Source organism: Salvelinus namaycush, chromosome 30 (genome assembly GCF_016432855.1).
Source record: "Salvelinus namaycush isolate Seneca chromosome 30, SaNama_1.0, whole genome shotgun sequence".
Taxonomy (NCBI): Eukaryota; Metazoa; Chordata; class Actinopteri; order Salmoniformes; family Salmonidae; genus Salvelinus; species Salvelinus namaycush.
In genome coordinates, this window is record NC_052336.1 from 28,289,551 (window position 1) to 28,303,425 (window position 13,875).

Consider the following 13,875-nt stretch of genomic DNA (forward strand, 5'->3'; position numbering starts at 1 on the left):
CAGCAAACAGTTTCTAGCCAAACCAAACCCTGTGGATGAGAAAGTTTTATGTGCATGTCACAGTAGGAGTCAAATGGTAACACAATCTGATCCCTCTGAAAGATAAAAGCTGCTAAACCATCAGTCAAAGTAGGGTTTAGCGGTATCTCTGGGTCAGGGAGATGAGATTTGTTTTTGATAATTTAGACAATGCCATAACCCATTTAGTCATAACCCATGTAGGCAGCAATTAAAACCATTTGTACAAAAATAGCAATTTTAACCACTGAATCCAGCAGTTCACTAAAACAAAAAGAAAACAACATTTAAATATACTGAGTCAATCTTTTGAAACCTTAAAATTCCCCAAAAATGTTCAGCTGTAGCCTACAGGTCTAGTAGTTAGAAAGCAAGTGTGTGCCCGAGCGTTGTTGCCTTAGTTAGAGCGGTCAGCGCGTTCAACAACTGCTGCAGGAATGTACAGACAGGGATTTTGCCCAGTGTGTGGGCCTGGTCAATGCACCCAGTCGCCTTGCCGTAGGCTACCGCACAGTGAGGCAGAGCGGGCCCAGTAGACCAATCACTGGTGGCTAGTCCACCCGGCAGCGGTATCCTGGGATTGGAAGCCCAGCGCACAAACCTCCGGCTTCCACCGCACAGCGGGACAGGAGAGGAGTCAGAAGCCTCCGGAAACACAGATAAAAACCTGAGCGTTGAGGAGTATCCAAGGCTAGTCGGCTCAACGTGTCTGGACCGTCAGTCACAGCACAGATGTATCCTCTCTCGGCTTTCAGGGAGGGGACCACACCGGCTTTATCTCCTCATGTAGTAACCAGCAGATGTCAATGAATGGTTTTGCTAAGTAATACAAACTTGGAACACTTGAAACAAACAAACAGCGTGACACAACACGCTCGGCAAACCTGCCCTGCCGCCATCTTGAACTAGTGTCTAGTTTGAGAAACAGACGTGTTTATGGACACCGGACGGATCACCATTTTCCTACAGTAACTTAATTGGTTTGACCGACAAGGTTTCCTAGTTGGAAAGGAACCCCTGCCTGGCTGCCATAACTTTTTTTCGGTACCCTATTTGATTAGGTGGTTATGTGACTAGCTGGTGATGAGACTAGGTCAGCGTTTCTCAATCCTGGTCTTGGGGAGCACATTTGAGTTTTTCAAAGGCTTGATGATAAGTTGATTATTTGAATCAGGTGTGTAATGCTAGGGGAAACATTTTAAAATTATGCACCCTTTGTGGTCCCCGGGACCAGGATTGGGAAACACTGGACCAGGTGGTACTGGCATAACTGCCTGGAGTTACAGGGATTGAAGTCAGTCAAAGATGGCAAGGTTGGCAGCTGTAGCCTGGCATTAGGTGGCACGGGCTGATGTGGTGACGAGACAGCTGGGAGTGTTCCAGGCCATCAGTGGAGCAGCAGAGTTGTGGGAATGAGACCCGGCAACAGAATACTGATGAAGGATCAGGGAATCGGCTCTCTGGGCAAAGTTTCCTCGTTATTTCCTACTTTCTCAATCATGTTGAATCAATGTTGCTGGTAGGTTGAATATTTCTGAAAAAGGCAACATACTGTACCCTGTTTTTGTAACAGAATTGCAGCTTTTACTCAGTTTCTCGTTGCACTGCTTACTGTAGGAACAGTTAAGAAATGAAATTGAATCATTCAGACACGGAATGGAGGATAGGGAAACAGGGGACTGTTAGACATAGGGACTAGGGTGGGGACTGAGGTAAGTTAACATTCATAACGGATGGGATATATTGGCCGAGAGCCCAGGAAGACGCTACCAATCCAGGAACTCTTCTAGAATTACACAGCGAGTGAGACAAACCAAAGGATTATAATGGCTGTGGGGCGGAGGATTCAGATTTAACAGAGCCTGTATGGGTTTTATTACATAACCACAGATAAAAGGCTATACACAGTACGAGAGTGGGGAAACATGTAATACACTCAAAGGAAATAAAGAGGGTGGAGAGAAATATCAAAGGGTAGGATCATTATTTACTAAAAGGTACAAACAGAGACTATAGACACCAACGGCCTTGGCCCTGGCCCCTGGGGTAGCGAGGATGCCACAAGTCATGCATAATGGAGTGGCGTGGTCGATAAATTGGAGGGTGTCCCGTCATTGGACACAACGCTTGTGTAGACGGATTGAATTTGGAATGCCGTGAATTGTATCGTTGTGTCTGTGCGTGCCAGCATGTGCATGCGTATGTAGGAGCAGGATATGTGTGTGCGAATTGCATTATTAATCCCTTCCCAAGTCGGGAATGCTCTGATGTGAAAAGATTTATTTATGTCGAAAAGCCATTGCTCCTCTGCTTTTCAATCAAACTTGCTTATTGTACAGGGGGTAAAAGCATTTTTGGATTAGTTTAAATCAATATATATTATAATTCTGTGATACTTAAAAACTGTACCTGAATCAACCACAATAAAATAAATAAGAGCGAGATGTTGCCTTACCTGGTCTTGGTAAACAAAGAAGAGCGTGATGGACAAAATCTCCAAGAAGAAGATCAGGAGGAGGAGGATGAAGAACTGTGGAGAGAGGAGAGAGAGAGAGGAGAGAGAGATGGAGAGAGAGAGAGGAGAGATAGGAGAGAGAGAGAGAGAGAGCGGAGAGAGAGGAGAGAGAGATGGAGAGAGAGAGGAGAGAGAGATGGAGAGAGTGGAGAGAGAGATGGAGAGAGAGTGCATTAGAACTTTAACTTGAGAAACAAAGAGTGGGAGAGACAACGTGTCAGGAAGAGTGAGTTGAAGAGACATGAGAGATCGAATGCCTTTGGATCATTCCGCCTTATATATATATTTATGACTGACAGAGAAGGAGAGGAGTGGAACAGTAATACTCAGAGAGACAGGTTGAGCCGGTATACAGTGAGATCCAAAAGTATTGGGACAGTGACACATTTATTATTGTTTTGGCTCCATACTTCAGCACTTTCAATTGATACAAAGACTATGAGGTTAAAGCGCAGACTGTTAGCTTTAATTTGAGGGAATTGTCATCCATATCGGTTGAACAGTTTAGAAATTAGAGCACTTTTTTGTACATATTACCCCCATTTTAGGGGACCAAAAGTATTGGGACAAATTCACTTATATGTGTACTAAAGTAGTAAAAAGTTAAGTATTTGGTCCCATATTCATAATACGCAATGACTACATCAGGTGACTACAAATATCATACACCCCAACAATACTAACTTCCCCTGTTATTGTAATGGTGAGAGGTTAACATTTCTTGGGTGTATATTTGTGTGCATCTGCAACTTTCCCACTCATCATTATTCACGATTCATTTAGGATTATCCGTAATCATGGTAGCATCCACATTAATGTAGAGGGGTTTAGATACATATTCTATTCTTATTTACAATAAAGGTGACTCCAAAATGACACAATACATTATTTACCATTCATTTCTATTGGGCACAAAATAATCTAAATCACAACCGAAACAGCAAATGCATCCAACAAGTTTGTAGAGTCACAAGCTCGACGTAGTCATTGCGTGCTATGAATATGGGACCAAATACTTAACTTTTTACTACTTTAATACACATAAATGAATTTGTCATTGCTTTTGGTCCCCTAAAATGAAGGGACTATGTGCAAAAAGTGCTGTAATTTATAAACGGTTCACCTCAAATTAAAGTGCAGGCTGGAATCTTTCATCTCATAGTCATTGATCATCTCAAATTTAAAGCGCTAAAGTGCTACAGAACCAAAACACTAACAAAAAATGTCACTGTCCCAATATTTCACGTGATATATAACCTAACCTGTATGCATTTCGGATTTGGAAACGCTCGAATATTTTAATCAACAAACCGTACCTTCTCGATCGTTTGCTAGATGAGATAGTTTCTGAGTAATACGTTTCCCTCCTACGGGCCTCACGTGAGCGCTCGAAAAAGTTACCACCCGATACATCCTACCCCCGCAAAGCAATCGTTCCGTCCCTCTCGCAGAAAAATGCTTGACTAATCTCAAACGGAGAGAAAAGGAGAGAACATGGGAGGGTGATGGAATGACAGCGAGTTTCAGAATGTCAAGGGAGTGAACGTGTGAATTTAAGAGTGCGACTAAGTCTGTGAAGACAGACTTTGGTTTACTGCAGTCTTGGTGTATGGTGCATTTATCTTTTTTAATTGTTAAAGCGTACTTTTCAGGCCTTTCTAAATGTGAAAAGCTAGTTAGAGTGGTTCTCAGAGTCCTCGTCAGGTTTGGGGCGGATGTCGCCTTCAAGGACTGCTTGGCAGAGCTTGTTTGAATGGGAGACCAAAGCAGGGAGGATTAAAAAAAATATATATTATAAAAGAATGGCTGACTTAGTGAAGACCTTGCCTTTGCTCTCTCCTCGACTCAACCAGGAAGAAGCTGTTCTATGAGCTTGTCCTTTGTTTCCAGATACACAGGCTGCGTGTGCCGGCCTTATTAATGCATTACTCCAGTGTTTCCCAAACTCAGTCCTCGGGCCCGTTTTTGTTTTTTTTGTCCTAGCACTACACAGCTGATTCAAATAATCAACTAATCATCAAGCTTTGATGATTTGAATCAGCTGTGTAGTACTAGTGCAAAAATCAAAATGTGCACCCATTGGTGTCCCCAGGACAGAGTTTGGGAAATTCTGCATTACCGTTATGCAACCGTGTGGGAAAACAACCATTTTAAAAACACAAGGCTGAAGGGGGCATAGAGAGAAAGGAAAATGGCGCTGCGGGTAGCCTAGCTGGTTGAGAGAATGCCAAGAGTGTGCAAAGCTGTCATCAAGGCAAAGGGTGGATACTTTGAAGAATCTCAAATATATTTTGATTTGTTTAACCCTTTTCAGGTTACTACATGATTCCACATGTGTTATTTCATAGTTTGATGTCTTCACTATTATTCTACAATGTAGAAAATAGTAAAAAATAAAGAAAAACCCTGGAATGAGTAGCTGTGTCAACTTTTGACTGGTACTGTGTGTGCACATGTATGTGTGGCTGTGAGGGAAGCCCCCACTACAGTAGCCAAACCAGCCCTGTTATTTATGTTATGACTTGTTTCTCCTCTCGTCAGGCTTTGCTGATATCCCAGTTTAGTGGAGATCAATGCCTTGTCAGGGAGAGCGATGAGGAGAACTATAATCAAACTGCTGGTCTGCCATTGATCTCGGGGGGGGGGGGGGGGGGGGGGGGGGGGGGGGGGTTAACGACTCTCTGTGATTCCCATTCAGCATGAAAGCTACCGAGGCTCTTTGATAGACGGACAAGGGAGAAACTGGAGGCGTGCCACTGTTAGACGGTGCCTCCCAAATCAATACCTTGAGGAATTCAGCTGCGTCGGACCGGTAACTAACTAACTTGGGGTAGCGGGGAGGTTACAACTGTGCTAGGTCCCCAAATTACTCTCGAATGGCAGCCCCTTTGCTTTGTTGTGTAGCCAGGGATCTGAAAGGACTGGCTAGGCGAAAGCAATGCGGCGGTGATCTCATTCAATTAAAGAAATCTCAATCAATTAAAGAAATCTAATATTCTGGTGCTACCAATGAAAAATGTAGTTTTGAGCCCTGGCTGCAGGTTAACCATAATGGAATGTTGACCATTTTGCTCGACAACCCAGTTTAGCGCGACCTGGTTCAAATGGACTGTTCTCGGATCTGAAATTTGTCCCTACAAGACCACTTCAGAGGATTCAGACTAGAAGGAGCAGTCTCCAGTGTAAAAGTATGGCAGTCCACCAAGATGGCTGTTAGGCTACGTTCCATATTAGTACACTACTTAGAATGTGTGCCTAAAGCTTTGTTCCAATATGCATACTAGCAAACCACTTGAAATGTGTGCAAGGCTCAGTGGCAACCCATCATTCAGGGCAGGTGGGGCAGAGCCTGTTTTGAGCCCCACCTTTCTAGCCTGTTTTGCATGCTATTTTGGCATTAATACCTGTCCCATATCAGTTTGCAAACAATGTACAAAAAAAAAACAACAACATTTAGTTCATAAAGCTGCATACAAACACGGTCTCTTTTTTGCTTTCTTGCGAAAAGCAGCTCCAAAATGCAGGTGTTTCAGCCTAGCTCAGTGCTTTCTGTGGTGGTGGGGCAGCCAGCGGAAAATACGGAGCACAGGGGTTGGTAATGTTCTCTAGTTGCACCGTGATTGGCTCAGTGTTCTGTCACTCATGGGGACACTACGTCACCGTCAAATCTAAGGGTAGAGCTCGAAAATTCAAGCCCCTTGGATGCTGCCATAGAGTTACATTAGAAGTGCACATCCAAGAAGGCTCAAGGTCATTGGCCACAGATAAAATGACGTCAAATGACGTTATATCTATAGCAGCTTTGATTGGACTGATCATGTCAACGTCATACTTTAGAAATCTTAAGTTGCAAGCTAGCAGTCATCATGAATTAAGTCGACAATCTACTTGCAAATCCTTTTTAATGAAGAGAAAGTATAGATAAAACGTATCGGTGCTCATCGGCCATTAGACATAAACATTACACAACAAGTTGGAAATCACAAATTCAACAATGAGTGGTTTGGAAGTAATCGGTGGCTAACTGCAAGCATTGCAAAGCAATCACTAGCCTGCTATTCAGTGGAGTGTGTGTGTGGTCCCAAGTCTCTTTTCCAAGCTTAAAAGGATAAACATTCAAAATTGGCCATGGTGTCAATCCAGCATGTTTTTTGTCACTCTGAAAACAACTGGAAATTCAGAACTGGGAAATCAGATTTCAGTGAGTTCAAGACAACTGGAAACTCTGAAAAAAAACTTGGACTGGGAAAATTTTGAGCGGTCATCTCGGAATTGCAAATCAGGAACTCGGGACTCTTTCTAGAGCGCCGACCTGAAGATCACTGACATCATCATGATTTGACCTTGTTTTCTTCCGAATTCCCAGTTGTCTTGAGCTCTATGTGACCAGGTCAAAAGCAGTGCACTACATAGATAAAACATTCATGTCCGGCGCCGACAGAGATGGCTGCCTCGCTTCGCGTTCCTAGGAAACTATGCACTATTTTGTTTTTTTATGTGTTATTTCTTACATTGTTACCCCAGGAAGTCTTACGTTTTATTACATACAGCCGGGAGGAACTATTGGATATAAGAGCAACGTCAACTCACCAACATTACGACCAGGAATACGACTTTCCCGAAGCGGATCCTCTGTTTGGTCCACCACCCAGGACAATGGATCGGATCCCAGCCGGCGACCCAAAACAACGGCGCCGCAGAAGGGGCAGACGGAGCTGTCTTCTGGTCAGGCTCCGTAAACGGGCACATCGCGCACCGCTCCCGAGCATACTACTCGCCAATGTACAGTCTCTTGACAACAAGGTAGATGAAATCCGAGCAGGGGTTGCCGTCCAGAGAGATATCAGAGATTGTAACATTCTTTGTTACACGGAAACATGGCTCACTCGGGATACGTTATCAGAGTCGGTACAGCCACCTGGTTTCTTCACGTATCGCGCCGACAGAAACAAACATCTCTCTGGTAAGAAGAAGGGCAGGGGTGTATGCCTTATGATTAACGAGACATGGTGTGATCATAACAACATACAGGAACTCAAGTCCTTTTGTTGACCTAGAATTCCTTACAATCGAATGCCGACCGCATTATCTACCAAGAAAATTATCTTCGATCATAATCACAGTCGTGTATATCCCCCCAAAGCAGACACATCAACAGCCCTGAAAGAACTTCATTGGACTCTATGTAAACTGGAAACCACATATCCTGAGGCTGCATTTATTGTAGCTGGGGATTTTAACAAGGCTAATCTGAAAAAAAGGCTACCTAAATTGTATCAGCATATCGAATGCGCGACCCGGGCTGGCAAAACACTGGATCATTGTTGTTCTAACTTCCGTGACGCATACAAAGCCCTCCCCCGCCCTCCTTTCGGAAAATTTGACCACGACTCCATTTTGTTGCTCAAAGCGTATAGACAGAAACTAAAACAGGAAACGCCCATGCTCAGGTCTGTTCAACGCTGGTCCGACCAATCGGATTCCACGCTTCAAAATTGCTTCGATCACGTGGACTGGGATATGTTCGTATAGCGTCGGACAATAACATTGATGAATACGCTGATTCGGTGTGCGAGTTTATTAGCAAGTGCATCGGTGATGTTGTACCCACAGCGTCTATTAAAACCTTCCCCAACCAGAAACCTTCCCCAACCAGAAACCGTGGATTGACGGCAGCATTCGCACCAAACTGAAAGCGTGAACCACTGCTTTTAATCAGGGCAAGGCGACCGAAAACATGACCGAATACAAACAGTGTAGCTATTCCCTCCGCAAGGCAATCAAACAAGCTAAGCGTCAGTATAGAGACAAAGTAGAGTCGCAATTCAACGGCTCAGACACGAGAGGTATGTGGCAGGGTCTACAGTCAATCAGGGACTACAAAATGAAAACCAGCCCCGTCGCGGACCACAATGTCTTGCTCCCAGACAAACTAAACAACTTCTTTGCTCGCTTTGATGACAATACAGTGCCACCGACACGGCCCGCTACCAAAACCTGTGGGCTCTCCTTCACTGCAGCAAACGTGAGTAAAACATTTAAACGTGTTAACCTTCGCAAGACTGCCGGCCCAGACGGCATCCCTAGCCGCGTCCTCAGAGCATGCGCAGACCAGCTGGCTGGTGTGTTTACGGACATATTCAATCAATCCTTATCCCAGTCTGCTGTGCCCACATGCTTCAAGAGGGCCACCATTGTTCCTGTTCCCAAGAAAGCTAAGATAACTGAGCTAAATGACTATCGCCCCGTAGCACTCACTTCCGTCATCATGAAGTACTTTGAGAGACTAGTCAAGGACCATATCACCTCCACCCTACCCGACACCCTAGACCCACTCCAATTTGCTTACCACTCCCCAATAGGTCCACAGATGACGCAATCGCAATCACACTGCACACTGCCCTAACCCATCTGGACAAGAGGAATACCTATGTAAGAATGCTGTTCATCAACAACAGCTCAGCATTTAACACCATAGTACCCTCCAAACTCGTCATTAAGCTCGAGACCCTGGGCCTCGACCCCGCCCTGTGCAATTGGGTCCTGGACTTCCTGACGGGCCGCCCCCAGGTGGTGAGGTTAGGAAACAACATCTCCACCCCGCTGATCCTCAACACTGGGGCCCCACAAGGGTGCGTTCCCAGCCCTCTCCTGTACTCCCTGTTCACCCATGACTGCGTGGCCATGCACGCCTCCAACTCAATCATCAAGTTTGCAGACGACACTACAGTAGTGGGCGTGATTACCAACAACGACGAGACGGCCTACAGGGAGGAGGTGAGGGCCCTCGGAGTGTGTTGTCAGGAAAATAACCTCACACTCAATGTCAACAAAACAAAGGAGATGATCGTGGACTTCAGGAAACAGCAGAGGGAGCAGCCCCCTATCCACATCGATGGGACAGTAGTGGAGAAGGTGGAAAGTTTTAAGATCCTCGGCGTACAAATCACGGACAAACTGAAATGGTCCACCCACACAGACAGCATGGTGAAGAAGGCGCAGTAGCGCCTCTTCAACCTCAGGAGGCTGAAGAAATTCGGCTTGTCACCAAAAACACAATCGAGAGCATCCTGTCGGGCTGTATCACCGCCTGGTACGGCAACTGCTCCGCCCACAACCGTAAGGCTCTCCAGAGGGTAATGAGGTCTGCACAACACATCACCGGGGGCAAACTACCTGCCCTCCAGGACACCTACACAGGAAGGCCAAAAAGATCATCAAGAACAACAACCACTCGAGCCACTGCCTGTTCACCCCACTATCATCCAGAAGGCAAGGTCAGTACAGGTGCATCAAAGCGGGAGCCGAGAGACTGAAAAACAGCTTCTATCTCAAGGCCATCAGACTGTTAAACAGCCATCACTAACATTGAGTGGCTGCTGCCAACATACTGACTCATCTCTAGCCACTTTAATAATTAAGAATTGGATGTAATAAATGTATCACTAGCCACTTTAAACAATGCCACTTTATATTATGTTTAGATACCCTACATTACTCATCTCATATGTATATACTGTACTCTATACCTTCTACTGCATCTTGCCTATACCGTTCGGCCATCACTCATCCATATATTTTTATGTACATATTCTTAATCATTCCTTTACACTTGTGTGTATAAGGTAGTTGTTGTGAAGTTGTTAGATATTACTGCACGGTCGGAACTAGAAGCACAAGCATTTCGCTACACTCGCATTAACATCTGCTAACCATGTGTATGTGACCAATAAAATTTGATTTGATTTGATTTAGGGAATAGGGTGCCATTTGCGATGCAGCCTCAGTGTCGTAATCCTTTCAAGAGTTTATTTGCTGAGAAAAAGAACTCTCCAAGGCTCTAGTCTATTCATTGTGAAGCCAGACTGCCGTCCCTTTCAATAGATGAGTATAATTCAGTGTGTTGGTTATACTCGAGCACTTACTTTTGTTAAATTGGTCTGATGACGGTGTTAGGCTATGTCTGATGTCCTTGTGGTAAAATGAAAAACTAACAAAAGCAACAAAAAAAGTAACTATCAAAAGTAAACGATACAATCTTTTAAATTGAAAAGCACATGCTTGACAGAAAGTATAATGATGAAACCTTCATTATGACACATTTTAGTGATATCCTAGTGTGGCTATTGGAAAAAAGCTTTCTATTCTCCAATGAATCTCATGGAGATAATGGAATAAAACATGATCTCACTAATAGACTTCCAAGACGTTTAGTACACAACTGTTGTAAAATGCCACCCACAAGTTATTGCAATGTTACAAATTACCACTCAACCTTATTACTTTGAATCACAACACATATCAGGCATGAAACACCACAGCAATTAGCACTGTCAAATCTTCATCTATTTCCCCCTCAATGATCAGTTCAGTTATCAAATCTCTAATTGCTTTTTTTTACCCTGTTTTCTCCCCAATTTCATGGTATCCAATTGGTAGTTACAGTCTTGTCTCATCGCTGTAACTCCCGTACAGATCCGGAAGAGGCGAAGGTCGAGAGCCGTGCGCCCCCGAAATACAACCCAACCAAGCCGCACTGCTTCTTGACACAATGCCCACTTAACCATGAAGCCGCACCAACATTTTGGAGGAAACACTGTGCATCTGGCTACCGACTCAGCGTGCACTGCACCCGGTCCGCCATAGGAGTCACTGGTGCGCGATGGAACAAGGACATCCCTGCTGGCCAAACCCTCCCCTAACCCGGACGATGCTGGGCCAATTGTGCACTGCTCCATTGGTCTCCCGGTCACGGCCGGGAGCCTGGACTCGAACCCAGAATCTCTAGTGGCACAGCTAGCACTGCGATGTAGTGCCTTAGACCACTGCGCCACTCGGGAGGCCCCTAATTGCTTTTCTAATGAAAGCAGAGGGTTAGAGCTCTTTTGAAATCGATGTGAAGGCTCAAGATGATTCGTCAGTCGCTGCGAAAAAGCCTTCGCGAACATTGTCTTCCAATCACATCGACACAGTGGTCCAACCGGCTAGGCGTTCTGGGAGAATATCAAGGCTGATACTAATGATGGGCTTTTGCTCTGCGATACGTTTGATGGTCGGTCCCATGGGGCCAGTAATTGAGCCACCTGCTGCACTGGTGTCATAAACTTAATTTAAAAGCTAGATTTAAAGGCTAAATTAACAGACTGTTAGTCGTTTGAAGGAAATAAAACTATATGGTTTGTTATACGATGTGAGACTTGTTCTTATCAACCAGAGACAATTTTGACTTGAAATAGTGTTTTTAAATGGGAAGATGGAGTTTGGAGTTATGAATGTGTGGTTCTGGTTATGGGTTGAAGCATGGTGCTGGCACCCTGATCTGTTTCACCTGTCTTTGTGCTTGTCTCCACCCACCACCAGGTATCTCCCCTCATTATCCACAGTGTATTTATACCTGTGTTCTCTGTTTGTCTGTTGCAATTTCATTTTGTTTCGTCAAACGTTTTTCCCATGCTCCTGTCTTTCTCTAGTTCCTGTTTTCTAGCTTTCCCGTTTTTTGACCATTCGGTTTTTGACACTCGATTACTGACCTCTGCCTGCCCTGACCCTGAGCCTGCCTGTCGTTCTGTACCTTTCGGACTCTGCTCTGGACTACTGACCTCTGCCTGCTCTTGACCTGTCATTTGCCTGCCCCCCTGTTTTTGTAATAAAACGGTGTTACTTCAAAACTGTCTGCATCTGGGTCTTCTCCTGAGACTCGACAAATATACATAACGTGTCACTGTCTGTTGATGTTGACATTTGTATGTTGCTTTGGATAAAAGTGTGAATATAACATGATGCTTACAGCAGAAATGTGAATGTTTATCAATACTAATTATCAAGGGTATTTTTGTCATCAAGAGTGGCAGATACTCACGCTCAGCAACAGCGGACGACTTTCTTTGACAGCTCCGACACAGCCGAGGCAACCAATCACCATGATGATGGTCCCTACCGCAATGAGTAGATTGGCTGCTGAGAGGGATGGGAGGGATGAGGAGAGTGTGGCAAAGTTGCCCTGGGTCACTGACAGCCATACCCCCACGCCCAGTATTCCACAACCCCCCAACTGTCAGAGAAAGAAGGAGAGAGATAGACAAAGGAAGAAGGAAAGAAAAAAAATGAAAAAGTGAGTAGCATGTAAAAAAAACACACAACATAAAATACTTTGGGATTATTTGGTGCACACATATACATTTACACACAACACAACACACACAAATCCCAAGGCGATGCCAGGAAATGCATTGCCCGGCATGCTCAACCAAAACTGGTAGACTCGATTTGCGTGGTTAAATATGTGATTATTGTTTTTCTCCCTAACTTCTATCCCAACTGTATAACCACACCAGATCTGTTTTAATCAGCTCTTGAGGTCAAAGTAGGGCAGGTCATGAATAAAACTGCTCTGAAGCACTGTATGCTGCCGCTCCAATCACTTAGACAGGTTGGTGCAAGTCATCCATCACCCTCCGCCATGATCAGAATACTAGAACAGCTGGAAATTAGAGGAGGATTATACCGCTGTCTCTCCTCATACAAGCCTATCATCATACCCCTGAGAGAGGAGTCAGATGGGAATCATAATCAGGAAGAGAGACAGGAGAGAGAAAGAGGAAAGAAAAGACAAAGAAATTGATATACACAGAGACAGACAGACAAGGGTACTGCAGTAATGTACATGAAATAACAATGACACTTTAATGGCACTTTAGTATTGCCAATGTAACAGTATAGCTTCCGTCCCTCTCCTCGCCCCTACCTGAGCTCGAACCAGGAACACATCGAAAATAGCCACCCTCGAAGCTTAGTTATCCATTGCTCCACAAAAGCCGCGGCCCTTGCAGAGTAAGGGGAACAACTACTTCAAGGTCTCAGAGTGAGTGCCGTCACCGATTGAAACGCTATTAGCGCGCACCCCGCTAACTAGCTAGCCATTTCACATCGGTTACACCAGCCTAATCTCGGGAGTTGATAGGCAAATATAGATGTGAAATGGCTAGCTAGTTAGCGGGGTGCGCGGTAATAGCGTTTCAATCGGTGACGGCATAAAGTGCATAAAGTGCTTAATGCTTGAAGCACAACGAAGAGCTGCTGGCAAACGCACGAAAGTGTTGTTTGAATGAATGCTTACGAGCCTGCTGCTGCCTACCACCGCTCAGTCACTGTTCTATCAAATATCAAATCATAGACTTAATTATAACATAATAACTCACATAAATATGAGCCTTAGGTCATTAATATGGTCAAATCCGGAAACTATCATTTTCGAAAACAAAACGTTTATTCTTTCAGTGAAATACGGAACGGTTCCGTATTTTATCTAATGGGTGGCATCCCTAAGTCTAAATATTGCTGTT

At 44.5% G+C, this 13,875-nt stretch overlaps 1 protein-coding gene across 1 annotated transcript in view; it reads right to left on the reverse strand.

The window, feature by feature from the left end:
* Positions 1-12,587, reverse strand: part of LOC120025198 (tetraspanin-4-like) — a gene marked incomplete at its 5' end in the record, with an annotated part of 35,698 nt that extends 23,111 nt beyond the window's left edge. The window contains 2 exons of the mRNA XM_038969662.1: positions 2,474-2,548; positions 12,393-12,587. Coding sequence (XP_038825590.1) covers positions 2,474-2,548; positions 12,393-12,587 — 270 coding nt within the window. The remainder of the gene's footprint in view (positions 1-2,473; positions 2,549-12,392) is intronic.
* Positions 12,588-13,875: the final 1,288 nt, after the last annotated feature.